At 37.7% G+C, this 19,487-nt stretch overlaps 1 protein-coding gene across 3 annotated transcripts in view; it reads left to right on the plus strand.

Annotated features, from left to right (window-relative positions):
* The window catches only part of mrvi1 (murine retrovirus integration site 1 homolog), a 72,118-nt gene that overhangs the window by 41,755 nt on the left and 10,876 nt on the right, over positions 1–19,487 (plus strand). For all 3 annotated transcript variants that reach the window (XM_048186288.1, XM_048186287.1, XM_048186285.1), the window contains 10 exons: positions 7,119–7,222; positions 7,408–7,472; positions 7,755–7,928; positions 11,499–11,576; positions 11,664–11,710; positions 11,796–11,852; positions 14,747–15,235; positions 15,391–15,469; positions 17,501–17,624; positions 17,726–17,756. In XM_048186288.1, coding sequence (XP_048042245.1) covers positions 7,119–7,222; positions 7,408–7,472; positions 7,755–7,928; positions 11,499–11,576; positions 11,664–11,710; positions 11,796–11,852; positions 14,747–15,235; positions 15,391–15,469; positions 17,501–17,624; positions 17,726–17,756 — 1,248 coding nt within the window. The remainder of the gene's footprint in view (positions 1–7,118; positions 7,223–7,407; positions 7,473–7,754; positions 7,929–11,498; positions 11,577–11,663; positions 11,711–11,795; positions 11,853–14,746; positions 15,236–15,390; positions 15,470–17,500; positions 17,625–17,725; positions 17,757–19,487) is intronic.

Below are 19,487 nucleotides of genomic sequence, written 5' to 3' on the forward strand. Positions count from 1 at the left end.
GGTTCTTGAAGAAGCTCAAACGTGCTGCGTAACACGAGAATGAACCTCATTGGTTCTTGAAGAAGCTCAAATGTGATGCGTAACACAAAAATGAACCTCATTGGTTCTTGCTGAAGCTCAAATGTGATGCGTAACACAAAAATGAACCTCATTGGTTCTTGCTGAAGCTCAAATGTGATGTGTTACACGAGAATGAACCTCACTGGTTCTTGCGGAAGCTCAAATATGCTGCGTAACACGAGAATGAACCTCATTGGTTCTTGCTGAAGTTCAAACGTGCAGCGTAACATGAGAATCAACCTCATTGGTTCTTGCTGAAGCTCAAACGTGCTGCATAACACAAGAATGAACCTCATTGGTTCTTGAAGAAGCTCAAACGTGCTGCGTAACACAAGAATGAACCTCATTGGTTCTTGAAGAAGCTCAAACGTGCTGCGTAACACGAGAATGAACCTCATTGGTTCTTGAAGAAGCTCAAACGTGCTGCGTAACACAAGAATGAACCTCATTGGTTCTTGAAGAAGCTCAAACATGCTGCGTAACATGAGAATGAACCTCATTGGTTCTTGCTGAAGTTCAAACGTGCTGCGTAACACAAGAATGAACCTCATTGGTTCTTGAAGAAGCTCAAACATGCTGCGTAACATGAGAATGAACCTCATTGTTCTTGAAGAAGCTCAAACGTGCTGCTTAACACGAGAATGAACCTTACTGGTTCTTGTGGACACTCAGAAATGCTGCGTAACACAAGAATGAACCTCATTGGTTCTTTCTGAACTTCAAACATGCTGCGTAACACGAGAACGAACCTCATTGGTTCTTGTGGACGTTCAGAAGTGCTGCGTAATACGAGAATGAACCTCATTGGTTCTCGCACGCGTCAAGCAAACATGCTTGAGCTTCTGTTTATCATAACTAATGTGTGAGTTGATGAATGTTTATATGTAAATCAAAGCCTAAATTCAGTCTGTTCATCACATAATGTGATTGAGTCTCTTCAGAAAATTTTGTCTAAACCACTCATTCATATGGATAATTTTTACAATCTCTTTATGAACTTTTTGAAGCTACAAAGTGTCAGTTGTGTAACTGTCTAAGAAGGGACAGAAATTGCTCAGATTTTATTAAAAAAATCTTCATTTGTGTTCCGAAAATGAAAAAAAGTCTTACCGATTTGAATGACATGAGGATGTGTAATTAATGACAGCATTTTCATTTCTGGGTAAACTATTCCTTTAAACCTACCCATACCACCAAACCTGTCCCTAACCTTAACCATATCCCACCTCAATAGCAGCACAAGTGTTTTGCACAACATGAACACATTAAGTACATTGTACCTAACAATTATTTTTTACATAGAGGTGAAAAACACCAAACATAACATGTAACAAAAAATAAAAGCACTATCCACATCACCTCTAACATATGATCCCTAGATCAGCTGAGGAGAAAGAAAATTATTAATCTTTTCCTGAAAGACAACATTCCACTCTCAGGATTCAGATATTATCAAAACCCTAATGTTCACAGAATGAATATTTGAAAATGTCACGTTACACAGTTGCGAATGTCTCCGTCATGGCCTGTGATTGAGAAGAACTATTGCTCCACTGCAGACAAGCTTCAGGACACGAGCAGGATTTACTGTTCTGTTTTCCTTTTGGAGACCACAGACCGTTTGAACATCAAAGCCTGTCAGGGGTTGTTGTTTCATTATAGCCATTATGTTATTCTTGAGTGAGTTCAATCCACTCTTGCAGTGACTCATAAAAGGTTGGGACTCAGATAAGACCACTCTTTAAAATCATATTACACTTCAGTAATCTAATCCCAGAATAAAGGCCAAACAAATAAAGCTTCCACTCGGTACCGAACAGCAGCAAGGACTTACGTGATAGTTCTTGTGTATGAAAGTATGATAGCACTTGATGTTACGTACCATGTTGTAAATCTCTGTCAGTGAGCGCTATAGAGGGTTTTTTGCACACAGAGAATGAAATTTTTATAATAAAATGATTCTTTAACTATGGACAGTCCTGCAGTAAAAGTATTTTTACATAAATTATTTATAGTATATAAATACAGAAATATAGATGTATAAAATATAGATCAAAAGTCATCACAGATCAATTATAGATCAACAGTAGCTACAGAATCACACAATATTGAGGAAAAAAAGAGAAAAACAGTGTAATTGTACGACTGCAAAGACTAATATTTTGCTTCCTCTCTTAAAGGGGATGTTATCAGAGCATGTCGTTTTTCCCATGGGATAAAGCTAAGTGTTTTGAGTTGGTGTGGGTTTGATTTTCTTTTCAGGGGCTAAAAAAAAGTAGAGCTGCTGCTGCAGCACTGTTGGAATGTTTTCCATAATTCCTCAGGACTGAATCAGTTTGCTCTTAATTTCTCAACTTTTTCCACTACAAAAATCATAGTCTTGTTTCACTGTAAAAAAAAAAAAAAAAAAAAAAAAGGAAGATCATTTTTCTTTAAAGCAAAATTGCATACATTATTCTGACTCGTTTCAGAGTATATATCTTGAATTTAGTTTACGTGTTGGCATTTTTTTCTTGTTTCAAGCACAAATCTAGTACAATTTAGCTACATCAATGATTTAAGGGGGTCTTATGTTTCTTTTTTATGCATTTAGTGTGTAATGTTGCTGTTTTAGCATGAAAAAGGTCTGCAAAGTTGCAAAGCAAAGTCACTCCAAAGGGAGTTATTCTTCATATCAGATTCTGAACCCTGAAATGCCTCAGTTGTAGTCTCGAAAAAAAAAAAAAAAAAAAAAAACACAACCTGGTTGAGTTGCATTAGTAGCGTGTTGTCGCCATGCCCAATAGATGCTGTTTTTCCACCCTGGATCTAACCCCCTTTTTTTTGCCTTCCTAAGGCAGACATACTTAGGAAACGCTAGTTAAGATATATTTTTAACACTTCCTCAGCAGTATACAACCACAACCTTTTGTTATGTTCTCACCATTTTTCTAATGACTGCTTTCTGAAACATGCATCAGGTCAGATTATATAAATGACAGTTATAACTTCACATCTTAAATGTAAGAGGTATAAAATGAAGCATTACCACTGTAACGTTGTGCTCAGGCAGGAAGATGAAGACGAATCCATCCAAAATACTCCAAGTTTAAATTACAATACTACAACAGGCAGAGTGAACACTTCAATTGGACAGACTGAAGGTGAAGGTACAACTTAAGTAGTGGACATGATAATTACTAACACACAGCTGACACATGAACTAATAACGATGGTAACCGTGGAGACAGACGAGTGGTGGGAAACAGAACAAATACAAACTGAAAGTCCAGTCAAACTGAATCTAAACAGTACTGAACATGAGTTCGCCCCCCTCTGGCAAGGCCCTTTGGAAGAGATATGATGGCTGGAAGTGGTGAAAGGATGGTGGGATGAGGATCATCTGGCGGCGATGATGGTGATTGGCCGATGGCACAGACCGAGAGCTCCCCAGTGCCAACAGCCCATGGTGGAGATGAGGGAGGGAGGAGTCCAGGTGGTGACGAGGCTGACGACAGCTAGGGGACGACCAACGGAGACAGAGCCGGTGGATCCGCAGGCGCAGACCGAGGGTCGAGGGAGCCGAGCGACGTCGCTGATGCAGGAGGCCCAGGTGATGTCTCAGCGATGACCGTCATAGGCGGAGCCACAGTACCTGAGGACAGGGACAATGCTGGTGAGACAAAGGACAGTCACCGCTGGAGGGGTAGTCAATATTGGAGGGGTCCGTGGCTTAGGCAGAGTGATGACAGAACAAGGGGGAGCCGGCGGGACGAGGGAACCCAGTGGAGTCACTCGGACGAGGGTCTTTGGAGGAACCGAAGGTGGGAGGAGCCAGGGCGGAGCCATCAGGTCGACAGGCCGAGATGAAATTAAGGGATCCGAGGCCAGAGGCAGAGCTGCTGGATCCTCCTCAAAAGACCCTGCTAGTGGTTGCTCAACCTGCGGGTCAACATCCTAGCGGGGCGTCCCTAGTGACGGCATAAGGCTGCAATCATCCAAAAGGGATGGGGCTTGTGGACTGGCTGAACTCTGTGTTGGTGGAAGTGACAGGAGACTAGACGTGATGGTGTCCTTAATGATGAAGATTCAGATATAGGGTGGGAGTTGACAAATCCCTGTTGAAGTCGATCAGCCAGTCCTCTGCTCCCGTTCCCTCGTCCACTGGTGTCACAGGCTCACACTCCTGGTCAGAACCACACTGGGGCAGTGCATCCAGGGCGATGGCAAGCTGTTCCCTTATCCTCTGGCTCTGGCTCGCTCGTTGCGGTGGGTGGTGCCGCTCAGTTCACATGAGCTCTCTGTGGTCACTGGTGGTAAGATGGACACTGGGTCTGGCTGTGCTCTGAATCAGGGCGCGACGCTCTCCAGACACCTGATGACAGTCTCTCCAGTTCAGTCCTGTGGTGTCTGAGAGGTCAACATGGTGGTGGAAAGATGCCCTGATGGCATGATGACAAAAGTTAATTGAAAAGTTAAAAAAAAAGTGGTGTTCTCTTGAGCAATGACAACAATTTTGGCCCATTCGTCCATCTTGGACGGTCCGATCTTCTGTAATGTTGTGCTCAGGCAGGAAGATAAAGACAGACAAATTGATCCAAAATACTCTACATTTCATTGCAATAATACAACAGGCTGGGTGAACACAACATAACACAGTGCAGGTCAGACAGAGATTGAAGGTGAAGGTACAGCTTAAGTAGTGGACATAATGAGGCTAATGACTAACACACAGCTGACACATATGAACTAATAACGATGGTAACCGGGGAGACAGACGAGTGGCAGGAAAAAGAACAAAGGAACATGTGACAGACACAAACAAACTGAACGTCCAATCAAACTGAAAATAAACAGTACTGAACATGACACACTGTGAAACATCCTGCACAAGTCATGCGTGTGAAGGTGGTTTGACTTGATCAGCTTGTTCTTCTTGACTGTCATATAAGATCATATCAAACTGCGGACTATCAGCTCAAACTTATCGAACAAAACAGATGACATAGAGTAGTTACAGTAGGGTTTACAGCACCTCACGAAGCCCCCGGAGCTGATACACACCCATTATGGTAAGGGACGTTACATTTTCAGCACACGCTGAAAGCTTCTTCTTTTTTTAAAATTATGTAATTTGCATTATTTTCATTAAATTATGTAAATGTATTCTAGTAGACCCAATAAACTAAATTACACATCTGGACATACTACTCTTTTGGCATACTATATATATAGTAGGGAAGTAGTCGATTTCAAACACAGCGTATATCTTGAATTCCTATGTTTTTTGGTTTGTTTTGTTTTTGCTGTTTAAAGGAGTCATATTATGCTCATTTACAAGTTCATACACTCTAAAAAATGCTGGCTTGTTTCAACCCAAATTTGGGTCAAGCTGCAAAGGTTGGGTCTGTCCATATTTGACCCAAAGTTGGGTTGAAACAAGCCAGCATTTTTTAGAGTGTATGAACTTGTAAATGAGCATAATATGACTCCTTTAAACAGCAAAAACAAAAAGCTATTAGCCAATAAGGTAGGAATTCAAGATATAAGCTGTGTTCGAAATCGACTTCTTCCCTACTATGTATAGTATGCCAAAAGAGTAGTATGTCCAAATACATAGTAAACAAGTAAAAAGTCCCTGAATGACCTACTACTTCTCACGAGATTCTGAAGTGAAATTCTGGATAATTAAATGATTTGGAATCATAATGAATTTTTAACATAAATGGAAACAATTAAATATTGACTATTAAAAATATCCAATATCGGCCTCTACTGAAAAAACACTGATATCAGCCAGTAACCAATATAGTTAAAAATTGCTTCTCTTCAATGTATCTTGTTCTAAAAATAAGTTTTAGTGGGAATTACCATGACACAAAATATTTACTGTGTGTTTCTCAAGTTTCTTATGTTCAAGGTTTTGTCACTTTTGACATGATTATTCTATAAAGATACATTTTCATCACACCTCCTTTTGCATTCAGGTCCACTCTGACCCGGTAAAGAGATACAGAAGAAACTTTGCAAGTGTGTTAAGACTGTCATTTTTATTTTATTTTATTTTATTTTTGTTCAAAAAAATGTAAGACATATAACCATTTAAACTAAACCGTTACACCTTTTGTGTTTGGGTCCGTTTTGTCCCAAAAGTGAACATTTACACAAGAAATTACACGTTTTTTTGTTTGTTTGTTTGTTTTTTATATCTGTTAGTTAGATTTGTCTCGAATTATTTCTGTAACATACATTTAGCCTCTTTCCTACACTCACACACATTGTTTTGTTAGAAAAAGAATATGTAGGTTTCATAAATGTAGATTGTTTTGAACAGTCATGAGTTATACGTTTCAAATGAATTTGATTAAATCCATTGAAGTCAATGTTGAGTTCATACTGGTAATTATGATATTATATGTTCTTATAAATTTCATCTAATGATATATTCAAATACAATTTCTCAGGAATATTGATAAAAATATATCTTTCTTGCATTTCAAAGAATTTCTCTTTTTTTTTTATTAATAAAAAAGAGGGTAAATAAAGTAATAGCATGGTAAAAACATGGTAACATTCAAAGCTTTTCAACTTTTGTTCATTCACTAATTAATAAAAAAAAAAAAAAACATTTTTTGAACTGGAAGAAGTGCCTTGGATTCTTTGTTTTTGTTAAAAATACAAGTTTGAAACCCAACCAAAGAGCACCTTCTGGGATTACTAAACGGAGGTCCTTCCAGCAAGCAGCGCTCCAAGATGTTTTCTTGATCTAACAGTATGGGCTTAGCTGAAAAATATTAAGTTATGTCTGTTTTATAAGCCAAACAGACCCGGGAATACAAAAGGTGTACACAGTTTTTAATGCATTAGGACAGGAATTACGTTTTAGTTTAATGGGAACATTCCCCAACTCCTCTTAAATTATCATTATCATGCCAAAAGTGAACAATTAGCTAAATATTTTGAACTCTGCAAAAGTGTCCACTTTTAAAAATGTAAAACCCTCTGCCTCACCACTCTCCAAGAATGTGACCCAAAAAATTACAGCCAGCCAGTGAAGCAAACTTGTGTTTCTTTTGCAGTACGCTCCAGTCGAAAGCAAGATAAATGTACCCATGACTCCACCAGCTATTGTGCTTCCAAGACAAGTCAACAAGCAGGAGTCCTGTCCGTTGGAGAAAGCAAGGTATTGATGTCGGAGAAATCCATTAAAGGATTCCTAAAAATCTCTTTTTATTTATCAGTCTCTAAACAGCAGTATCAGTAATCCAATCAGTGTAAAAGCTGATAGAAGAAGTCACTGTTTGTACTTGTGCTGAATGTGAACTTCTTCAGTGTTGGTATAATGTGATTTTAATCTGTGTGTGTCAGACCACACAGCCCTAGGCCTCGTCTCTCCCGAAACTCTGCTTCATCATGTCCGATCACCACAGTGGGTATGTGCAACTATACATGTAACGACACTCTTTTAGATATTTTGTAGTGTTTGGAAATAATTATGTTTTCATATGGTATAAAATGCAATAGTCATGAAATGTAACTTTATGTGTTTCAATTTGATTAATTCTTATATATTATGGATGGCTTCAGTAGAAGGAAGTGTAAAAAATAACTGGAATGCATTTGCTTTGATAACTTTGTTTCTCTCTTGAGATGAATTGGTGGGGTGGTGTGTTTTACAGCTGTGCTTAGGTTGTGTGTGTTCACTTGTGTTTGAGATGATGATGGTCACGTGATAGACCTGGTGAAGGATCAACTTCCTGAGCTGCAGTTATCTGAAGAGGACCGGCAGAAGAATCTGGAGCTGCTCGAGGAGGCCAAGAAAGTCAGCGATCGCTTCCTGCAGCGCAGGGGCCGCCGCTCCACCTGTAGCCTTTCTGACTCCCCCACAGGTACGACATGATCACACCTCCGGTTAGGACAGTGCTTCTCAACCTGGGGACCATAGAGGGCCTTTAAATTTAAACTAAGGCTGTCAAAATTTACGCATTAAAACATGCGATTATTTTTTTCAGTTTAACGTGTTAAACATATTTAACGCAGCATCCGTCATAATTTGGCTAGCGTTACATTATGTGATCACGCTCTTATTCACGCAAATGCTTTTAAACCATTCAAGTGCCACAAGACAATCAAGAAGGCGCTGTCTGTGAATGTCGTGTCATGTGACACACACGACTCGTGGGCACAGAAAAACGTGCGTCAGTCACGAATTCTGTTTCACGCTTGAACAAACAATAACACACAGGATTATGCAAAAATGCTTGTTTTGTCGAGTATCCTCATAAGAGCAGTCTTAAATGAGTTAAATAATGTCTTAAAAGAGTGAGAAAATGAGATTCGCATCAGATCCGCATCATGTTCGGCAGCTCTTAAAGTGACAGCAGCCTAATAAACCAGTTGCTGTCATGTCTCTCATTAATGTTAATCAAAGAACAAAGGTAACAGAGAAAATTGTTGCTTTAATAAGGATTAATCTATATTTAATTCATAATTTATGCAGTAGAGACTGTAAAGTGTTTGATAACTTTATTCAATTTCTGTATATTTCCTACCTGTTAGACAGGCCACAGGAAAATATGACATTTATTATAATGGGTTTATGTAAAGATTGTTTTAAGTTCACTTAAATTAAAAGCTGTTCATTTCCAAAGCCTAATAAATGTTGAAATTGACAGCTTTTAGTTATACTGTAATGTTAAATGTCTATAATTAATGTTAAAGGTGCCGTAGAACGTGTTGTCACAAGATCTAATATAAGTCTAAGGTGTCCCCTGAATGTGTTTGTGAAGTTTCAGCTCAAAATACCCCATAGATTTTTTTTAATTCATTTTTTAACGGCCTATTTTGGGGCATCATTAAATATGCACCGATTCAGGCTGCGGCCCCTTTAAATTCTCGTGCTCCCCGCCCCCGAGCTCGCGACTGCCTTAAGCAGCATAAACAAAGTTCACACAGCTAATATAACCCTCAAAATGGATCTTTACAAAGTGTTCGTTACAAAGTGTTTGTCAGGCAACATGTCTAATCGACCTTGTGTAACGCCTTGAACATGAGCTGGAATATTCAAATATTGGGGGCGTACATATTAATGATCTCGACTGTTACGTAACAGTCGGTGTTATGTTGAGATTCGCCTGTTCTTCAGAGGTCTTTTAAACAAATGAGATTTATATAAGAAGGAGGAAACAATGGTCTTTGAGACTCACTGTATGTCATTTCCATGTACTGAACTCTTGTTATTTAACTATGCCAAGGTAAATTCAATTTTTGATTCTAGGGCACCTTTAAAAAAAAAAAATCATAGATTCATCAGTAGCAGTGTGTTAGTATCAGTGATACTGGCCTTCATTCATAAAAAGATGCCATTAAACAAATATTTAAAATATACTGTCTTTAAATTGTTTCTACATTAATTTGGAGAGTAACTGTGAAATTATTACAATATAAAAATATTAAAAACTCCATTGTTTTTAACCGCGATTAATTACAGGGAAAAAATTTGATTAATGTTCTTTTTTTTTTTTTTTTATCGATTGATGGGAATAATTTAAACTTAATTTCATTGAATTTCACAAGAGAGATGATGCATGATGAAGAATGAACAAATACAATATTTTTAATGAACACTAAGATAAATCAAACACTACACACTCCAACATAGCGTTATCGCAAGTCAAAGAACTGAGGCAAACTAAGGGCTTAAACCTATTATGCATCTTTTCACAAGATGTAATATAAGTCTCTGGTGTCCTCAGAATGTGTCTGTGAAGTTTCAGCTCAAAATACCCCACAGATCATTTATTATAGCTTGTCAAATTTGCCCCTATTTGGGTGTGAGCAAAAACATGCCGTTTGTGTGTGTTCCTTTAAATGCAAATGAGCTGCTGCTCCCGGCCCCCCTTTCCAGAAGAGGGCGGAGCTTTAACAGCTCAACAACAACAAAGCTGGAGAATCTCACGCAGCCAAAATGAGGATTGTCAGTAACGGTGTTCAGCCTTACATTGTTCAAACCGGAGTCGACACTGATGGAGAGACTCAGGAAGTATGTAGTTGCTGTAGAGTTAAGATGATTCATTCAACTCATAAACTAGCATGTACCATCATGTTAATGTTGTGCAAATCCAGTGTTGAACGGAAGCAGTCCGGCGTAAAATAATTTGCACAAATATATAACATTTTACCGACTTTCTTCGGCACATTTCCTTCATAAATTAAATTCAACCATGGTGTCCTCAGTGACTCAGATGCCAGGAGTCTATGGAGACTCTTTGTTTACACACTGAGGACAGACATCTGTGTTCAAACACCTTATAAACGTGAATTTTGCATAATTTCACCTTTTTCCCCTTTAAATACACAAGGGAAGATCATAAACAGAACAAGGAACAGGTGTGTAACTCAATTAAAAACCAAAGCAACTAACAATGAACAAGAACTTAGGCAAAACAGCAACAGGGAAAATGAAATGAAACCAAAACACAATGAAACTAAACATAAACAATGACTTGTTTATGTATGGTTAAAGTAATACAATGTCATGTATTAAAATAATCTAACTTAATTAAAATGCTTAATTTTAATTGCAATCTTTTATTGACGAACACACAGTTCTTAAAACTTCTGGAATCACAAAATGAATTGTGTTTGGTTAATTTAGTTTATCTCCCTGTTAAAAGGGGAAAAAGCATTTTGTTATTAATTACAACAGAAATATAATAGTTAATTTAGCCTATATTGGGGGCCTTCGCGTTTTGTGTTGGACAGTAAGGGGCTTTTGAGTTGAGAACGGGTTGAGAACCACTGATCTAGGATCAATTCATTATAATCATTTAATATTTTGAAGTTTAACCAAAGATTTCCTTCAACAATAATGTTCCAGTATCAGTCATGCAGTGCTTTTCTAGGCTGTTGTGTGTTAACAATGAATTTTCCTCCATGTATACAGTCCCTTTCTAGTATCCTTGCTTATAATATGTGAAAGTTACAGGGTTTAACATGTATAATGTCTTGTTTCTATAGCTTGAGAACTGTGTATTTTATTGTTTATCCCGGTCACACCCCATAGACTTCCATTGTAAATGCAATACTAATTTGTAAACGCCATTGACATCTGAGCAACTGGACAGCTGAAGAATTACTTGGTTATATAAAATAATTTCCCATTGATATTAAAAACGAAGAGAACTTCTTCCAAGTGTTGAATGTTTTTGTTGCGATCTTGAAATGTTTATTTCAGAAGCAGGTTGTTTATTTTCGGCTTTTGCGACTTCCTTGCTTATCAGACTTTAACATCATGTTCGCCTGTCCTCAAATGTCTTGAGCACCAGCCAAAATTCCTCCTTTATCCTGCACAGCAGCTACAGTATACCGACTTGAGCATATTCTCAGGTCGATACGAGAAAAGCAAAGTAATATCCAAACTTTGTCCAAAAATGGCTAACATTGTCTTTGGGCTACAGCTCTCTCCCCGAACCCAACGCCATGCTCCTCCCCCAGACCATCCAGAAGCAGTTCCCTCTCTGCACCCTCACAACTAGGTACCATGCTGTGCTTTCAGTCACATTTGCCTTTAGAGTTTCTTTCCATGGTTGATCTAAGCTAAATTGTTTTGTTTGCTCCACCAGGTCCTGAGGTCACCGCAACTCCTCCAGCAAGTCCCTCCATAATTCAGGTGAACGTCGCTTCTAATATTGTGTTAATATTGTGTCCCCCCTGGTGATAAATATTTGATTGTTTTTGTTTGTGTATATGGTCAGCATCTGGAGGTACCATCTACCCATGACCAAGAGGATACGAGTAAGCCGGAGCAGGAGGTTTGTGTAACTAATGTTATTCTTTCTGTTCTTCTCACTTCAATCTTCCTTCTTCAATGTTTCAGATATTAAAACATTAGCAAATACTGTATGTGTTTTAAAGTCTCCATATTATTCTTTTTGCCTTTTCATTGTAAACTATAATGTTAGTCAAGTCCCAATTTAGTTCATCATGACCTTTTCCTTTCTAATGGAGTCTTAAGAGGTCATTTTTTATGGAAGCTTGGAATAAAAAAAAGGACACTTGTGACTTCACATCTCACAATTCTGACTTTTTTTCTTAGAATTGTGAGTTTATATTTTGCAATTCTGACTTTATATCTCACAATTGCAACTTTATATCACGAATTCCGAGAAAAAAATCAGAATTGTGAGATGTAAACTCACAATTGTGAGAAAATAGTCCAGATTGCGAGCAAAAAAGTCAGAATTGTGAAATAAAAAGTCGCAATTAACTTTTTTATTTTTTATTCAGTGGTGGAAACAAGCTTCCATAATTTTTGCACTTGAGAAATGAGTAACAACGTTTTACTGCATTTACTTACAAAGTCTCACAAAATCTGCATTACATTGAGCAGTGTGTGCCGCCCCCTTCAAGTTAGCCAGAGAACAAGGCTTCTTCAATATGTTAAAAAAAAGTTAAATATATATTGCAAAATAATTACGAAATAACATTATTTAGTCATGCTATTTGACCGGTAGTTATGTTAGCACCTATTAAAAATAAAAAAAAATCAAAATTCGTGTTCGTTTTGTGTGTGGGCGGTTCATAAAGTTTTGAAACGCATGTGACTGAGCTCTAATTGGCTTGTTTCAGATTGTCCTCGGGACGCCCCTCCAACATTTGATTGTAGTGAATCAATATTGCTTTTATATATTTTCTTCAAGAGGGTATAACTGCAGACCGGAGATCTCCAAAATGGGGCATGAACTCCAAAAGTGGGCAGAACCTCCAAAATGGGGCGGGGTCTCCATGCGTAAAGACATTCACCATTGGTTCTGGCTTCAGCCAATTGTCACAGAGCTCGAGGCCAGTGGCGTTTGGACTGAACCTCCGTTCAATGATATAAGTGGGAATGCCCCACAAGCCGTCCCGGTCCAGCACGTTGGAAAGTTTTCACTCTATCGCTTTGTTCTAATCAATGGGGGCGCCCCGGGGTTATGTGTCCGGCGTTGTGAAAAGCGATACCATTGTGCTGCGTTTACCTCAGTAAGTTGACAGAGTGGATCTCTGAGCTGCCGTGAGAGAGTGGAGGCGGGGCTAATTTGCATATTCATTGATCCACGTATATTAAATGAGGCAAGGGTGTAGAGTTACATTCAAGCTATTTTAAAGGTGCCATCGAATGTTTTTTTTACAAGATGTAATATAAGTCTAAGGTGTCCCCTGAATGTGTCTGTGAAGTTTCAGCTCAAAATACCCCATAGATTTTTTTTTTTTTTATTAATTTTTTTAACTGCCTATTTTGGGGCATCATTAAATATGAGCCGATTTATGCTGCGCGGCCCCTTTAATTCTCGTGCTCTCCGCCCATGGAGCTTGCGCTTGCATAAACAAAGTTCACACAGCTAATATAACCCTCAAAATGGATCTTTACAAAGTGTTCGTCATGCATGTGGCATGCATGCTTCGGATTATGTGAGTATTGTATTTATTTGGATGTTTACATTTTATTCTGAATGAATTTGAGGCTGTGATCTGTGGAAAACCGCTAATGCTACACTGTTGGAGAGATTTATAAAGAATGAAGTTGTTTATGCATTATACAGACTGCAAGTGTTTAAAAATGAAAATAGCGACGGCTCTTGTCTCCGTGAATACAGTAAGAAATGATGGTAACTTTAACCACATTTAACAGTACATTAGCAACATGCTAATGAAACATTTAGAAAGACAATTTACAAATATCACTAAAAATATCATGTAATCATGGATCATGTCAGTTATTATTGCTCCATCTGCCATTTTTCGCTATTGTTCTTGCTTGCTTACCTAGTCTGATGATTCAGCTGTGCTGCTCCAGACGTTACTGGCTGCCCTTGTCTAATGGCTTTCATAATGTTGGGAACATGGGCTGGCATATGCAAATATTGGGGGCGTACATATTAATGATCCCGACTGTTACGTAACAGTCGGTGTTATGTTGAGATTCGCCTGTTCTTCGGAGGTCTTTTAAACAAATGATTTATATAAGAAGGATCTTAAAGGATTTGCTATCCTGTTGCTCCCTCTAGAGGACAACATTAGAATTATGGCCTTTATCTCTGAATTGCAATGATATAAATGGCTGATAATTTTTAATGATTTCTTTATTACTGATAGCATACCCACATTAAACTTAAATTAATTCGTGGTACCTTATTTCATGCTTTAACGGTTGAATTTTCAACTTCCTTTTTTTTTTTTAGCAATGTAACTTGTTAAATAGTTATTTAACAATTACATTCAGTTCAGCAATGTGATTCAGTTTGTTTGCGCCCCCTCAAAAAAAAAAAAAAAAAATAGCACCAGCTGCCACTGACATTGAATATTGCACAAACAGTTCAAACTGACTTTTCGACTGAAATGATTGGGTCCATTGTGAAAAAGAAGTAGACATTAGCATATTTTTAGTAACTTATTAAAGAAAAAATATACTTAAGTGTGAACTGAATGAAATTGTAACACAGTTTGTAGCGTGGGGAAGAAGGAAGTGGGAACCAGCTAATCTTTAACATGAATTTTAATGACAAAATCAAATTCAAAACTGGAAGCAAAAGGTCACTTTTCAGCCGACTGCCGCACATGAACACAAAAGAAACAACATAAATACCACACATCTGTGGCATGCACTTCATGCACTTGTTCTTTCCTTAATCATTAAATTCACTCTTTTGTTTTTGTTCTTCCTCAGACCTTCACGAGGCTAGTGGAGTGGATGCCTAGCGACAAGAGAAAGGTGTCCTCTGGAACTTTAACCCCACGTTATGCCACCGCTGTACCAGCCAGAGATCCCGCTGTGGTTCAGAAGGAGAAGCCAGAGCATCATGGAGCAGTGGACAAGGGGAAGAACTCTGAACACACATCCCAGAAAAAGGAGGAGACTCCTGGCCGTGGTGTCAGTCAACCTCCAGCTACAGGGGTCGCCAAACCCGTCCCCCGGCCACCCACACAGCAAGCCCCGTGCACGGCCGAAATCAAAACGATAGGGGCCTTCCCACCTCTGATGAGAGCCGTCTCCTGGGACACGGTGGGCTCCATGAACAAGAGGAATGCTGCTCCCAAAGGCGAGGAGAGTCTGTCCTTCCCTGACAAATCAAGGGAGTCTCTGTTTAAGTCGACCGGGTACAAGGACTTCCCTGTGCCACCTGTGAACGTTCAGAAACTGTCCACATTGCGTGAGGTAATCCTTTGTTGTCTTTGGCTGACCTGGTAACCAATTCAGTAGTTTAATGTGGCATTCTCTGAGATTTCAGCCCAGTTGGCAGAGTAAAGGGAAAGTTATGTCCCTGATTTAGCAATTTGAAAGTTGGTTCATGGTTTTCATTCCTCTTCTAGGAGCACAAACTGATGCGTAACCAGAGCATCTCCAGCTCAAAGCTTCCTGACCTGAGTGAAACAGCCGAGCAGGAACGAGGTGTGATCAGTGTCTGAGCATAAGCTTATTGCAGCTTATTTTTTGTATATATTGTTGGTTTAAAGGGATTGTTCACCCAAAATGAAAATACAGTTTACTAGGGCTGTCGTTAATGATTACTTTGGTTATCGAGTAATCGGTTGATTGTTTTGACGATTAATCGAGTAAATTTAAAAAAAAATAAATAAATAGACATAAGCCTTTAAAATGACTTAAAAAAGTATCAAAAGCAAGTGATCATATGGTATTATAGAACAACACTATTAAAATACATAATACAAACTAAATCATCTTATGTACATTATTATATATTATAACAAATGCCTGCAGAGGGCGCCAATGGCCTAGTGTTGTTACACTTTACAGCAGATCAAATCCTTGTTTAAAATGACATTTAATTCAAATGTTTACTTACTCTTTAATATTTGACAACTTCTTCATGATAGAAATTCTACAGCCATTGTGATTTCTTAAACAAGAACATGTGGACATCAAAACATGCAAACTCAGAGCGAGGGTTTAAACTTTTATTTTGAAATCGCCATTAACAGTTTGCATATTTAGAAACATATTGATGCATTCTCCTGTTTTGGCGTAGGTTTATAAATGACTTGCCTTACAAATCTGATGAATTGCCGCACATTGTGTTCCGAGATTAACGTTATAAGCGACCCAAACTCACAGCATATGAAGAGATGGAGTTTGAGAAGCTCCATGTAAATGATAACAGTTAATGTGGAGCAGCATTTACTTTGAACGGAGCCGCCGTGAGAAGCACGGAACCAACATGCATGTAAATAAAGCGCATATCAGCTTTTTTTTGTTTGTTTTTTTTTTTGTTTTTTTAATCATACCAGCTTTTTTTGTTTAATTGCAGCCTTTGTTAATTCACAATAGCGCTATGCTATATTATGATTTTTAATATATATATATATATATATATATATATATATATATATATATATATATATATATAATATTCTCGTCTGTGGGATGCACCACTTCCAGTATTTTGCTGGTTACTCGAGACAGATAAATTGCAAGGATTGCACTAATCTGAACTAATTGGCACTAATCTGCCTTCAAAAATTGGATTTTAAAGTCTTTGAGCCCTATCATAAACCTGGCGCAATACGGCGCCAGGCGTGATGCAAGTGTTCTTTGCTAGTTTCAGGCACATTGTTGGTGTGTTGCTACTTTGAGGTTTTGAACGACTCCACCATTGACCAACAAAAACTTGCTCTAAAATCAATGGTGCAGTTTTTGTTGTTGTTGTTTTGTTATTTAAAGGTCAAGAGTATAACATTTAGGAGGATCTATTGACAGAAATGCAATATAATATACATTATACAACTTATGAGCTGTTTCTATCTACATACACCGCGGGTGTACATGTTAAGTCGCCATTTTGTGCCGCCATGTTTCTACAGTAGCCCTAAACGGACAAACTGCTCTACAGAGCACGTTTGCTTGACTGGCTACTCTCTGCTGTCTCAGACGACGACATCTTTGTCCTGTGTCGGCCACCGTAGCTTCTCTATATTGCAGTTCGCAACCTCACCACAACCCTTTTGGACCATGCATCAATTTTTTCATTCATTAAACTAGCAAAAGAGTATTCGGACACGCCCCAAGTGCACCTGCGGTGACCATGCGCTTAGATCATTAAAATATCGTTAAAATAGGGCCCATTGTCTCTATTTTAACGTGAAACACAGCTTTAATTGAAATGTAATAAAAAAACATTTGAATTATTTTCATTGGGGAAAAAATGTATCATAATTATTGCATAAATATTAATTAGTATCATGAAATTCTCTCAAAATACAAAAAAAAAAAAAAAAAAATATATATATATATATATATCATTGAACAAAAAAATATTGCATTGATTTTACTGAAAATAAAAAAGGTTACATTGCAGGTGTTCGGTTACTTTTGACCATGAACAACACACATGTGACCCCAAAATGAACAACACCAGAGGGTTAGATATGCTGCGTTAATCTTAGTAATTGGTTCGTCTTTCAGGTCCACCCTCTCCACTCACAAGCTGTCCCAGTGAAGAGGAGGCCAAAGAGAAACCTGACGCTATGCCCAACATTTCAGATGTCATGCTACGCAAGCTCAAACTGCACAGAGGTTTACCTGGCTGGTACGCTCATAAATCCATCATTTCAACATAGAAGTAAAAGCCCCAAAAAACCTCACAACCATGACATTGTTTTTTCTGTTCCCCTCTTTTTTTTGTTGCAGTGCACCCCCGCTCTCAGAGAAGGAAGTTGAGGTGCGTATATTCTTGATATATGTGTGTGTATGTAAAATTGTATTTAGATTTATTTTTCTTTTTAAAAAAAACATCCCTATGACAATGAGATTATTCAACCATTTTTACTGGTTTAGCCCTTGTTAATTTTGGACTCCATATATAATCAAAGAAAATACAGTCCATGGGTGCAGGAATCATTATGTTGTCATAACTGTATCACAGCAGTAGTTCAGTACAGTGTTTTCCAGAATGAGGCTGTTTTGATATGTAAGTGAAGGCCATGGCTGAGCCTGGCTTAGGACATGGCAATTTGATGGGTTTTAGTGAGTCCCCTGTGAGGAAATTAACATGCCTTTGTGAATACAATCTGCTCCCAGGATGACGCTAGTGAGGGTCAAGGGCTGGACGTACTTTCCTCTCTAATATTCAGACAATACAGGCTTTACTGCTGCTGCTCTCTTTGATCTTCCCTTAGTCCTGCTCCAATCAGATGCATGATTGTTCTTAAAAGCACAACCTCATGTAAAGTCAGGTTCATGTGTGATGTGTATTAGAGAAGTCTGTGTATTAAACCCTACAAAATCGACAAATTAGATGTACACTATCATTCAAAAGTTTGGGTTCGGTACAGTATTCTTTTGAAAGAAATAAAGATTTTATTCAGCAAGGACACATTAAATTGATCAAAAGTTTCCACAAAAATATGAACAAATATGTAATCGAGCATAAATGTTTCTTGAGCAGGAAATCATCATATTAGAATGATTTCTGAAGGATCATGTGACACTGAAGACTGGAGTAATGATGCTGAAAATTCAGCTTTGATCACAGGAATACATTACATTTTACTGTATATTGACATAGAAAACAGGTCTTTCAAATTGTAATAATATTTCACAATATTACAGTTTTCACTGTATTTTTAATTAAATAAATGCAGCCTTGGTGAGACTTTTAAAAAAAAAAAAAAAAAACAGTAGTGTATTTTTCGCAATAAATATTATATTTGAAATCTTTTTATCTAATCTGTAAAAGTTATAGGTCATGCTCAGGGTCATGGTTTGTACCTGAATAGTATTTATTGTTATTATTATTACTACTGTTACCCCAATTTTGAAAAAAACACATTATTTATTAACATTTTTTATACAGTATATAATTTTTTTTTTTTAATAATTCTGAATTTTCTCAGAAATATTAGCATTTAAAGAAAAGCTACAGACAGTGGAAGCATGGTGTTTAATTATCATTTTCAGTGTAATTTTTTTACATATATATATTTATGTCAGTAATTCAAACCAGTGACTAAACGCTGAACTTCACATTGTTTCTCTTAGTAGGATGAAAATAATCTGTTATTTAAATGGTGATTACAAGATATATAGAAAGTGATCAAAGAACGCTCCCTTTACAATCGCTGGAGCTGTCAATCAAACAGAGGGAGTTTATCAGTGACTGAGTTCTGGACTCGCACCAAAACTCACGTTTTTTTTAACGAATCTCTTAGTTACATCATGTTTGCACTGTTAGTTATGATGAAAGCATTTGTTGGTGTGCAGAAATTGAGATGCAATGACAAGATCACTGCTTTCATGAGCTCAACAACATGTCTGTGATCAGCTACAATGTTCATCACTGCAACCTTTCATGCCACGATCTAAATATAATGCCATAGATTTAAATGTAATGCAGCACTTTTCACTATTAGTTAAACTTGAGAGCTGTAATAGTAAAAACACATTAAAAGAG

Source organism: Megalobrama amblycephala, linkage group LG3 (genome assembly GCF_018812025.1).
Source record: "Megalobrama amblycephala isolate DHTTF-2021 linkage group LG3, ASM1881202v1, whole genome shotgun sequence".
NCBI lineage: Eukaryota > Metazoa > Chordata > Actinopteri > Cypriniformes > Xenocyprididae > Megalobrama > Megalobrama amblycephala.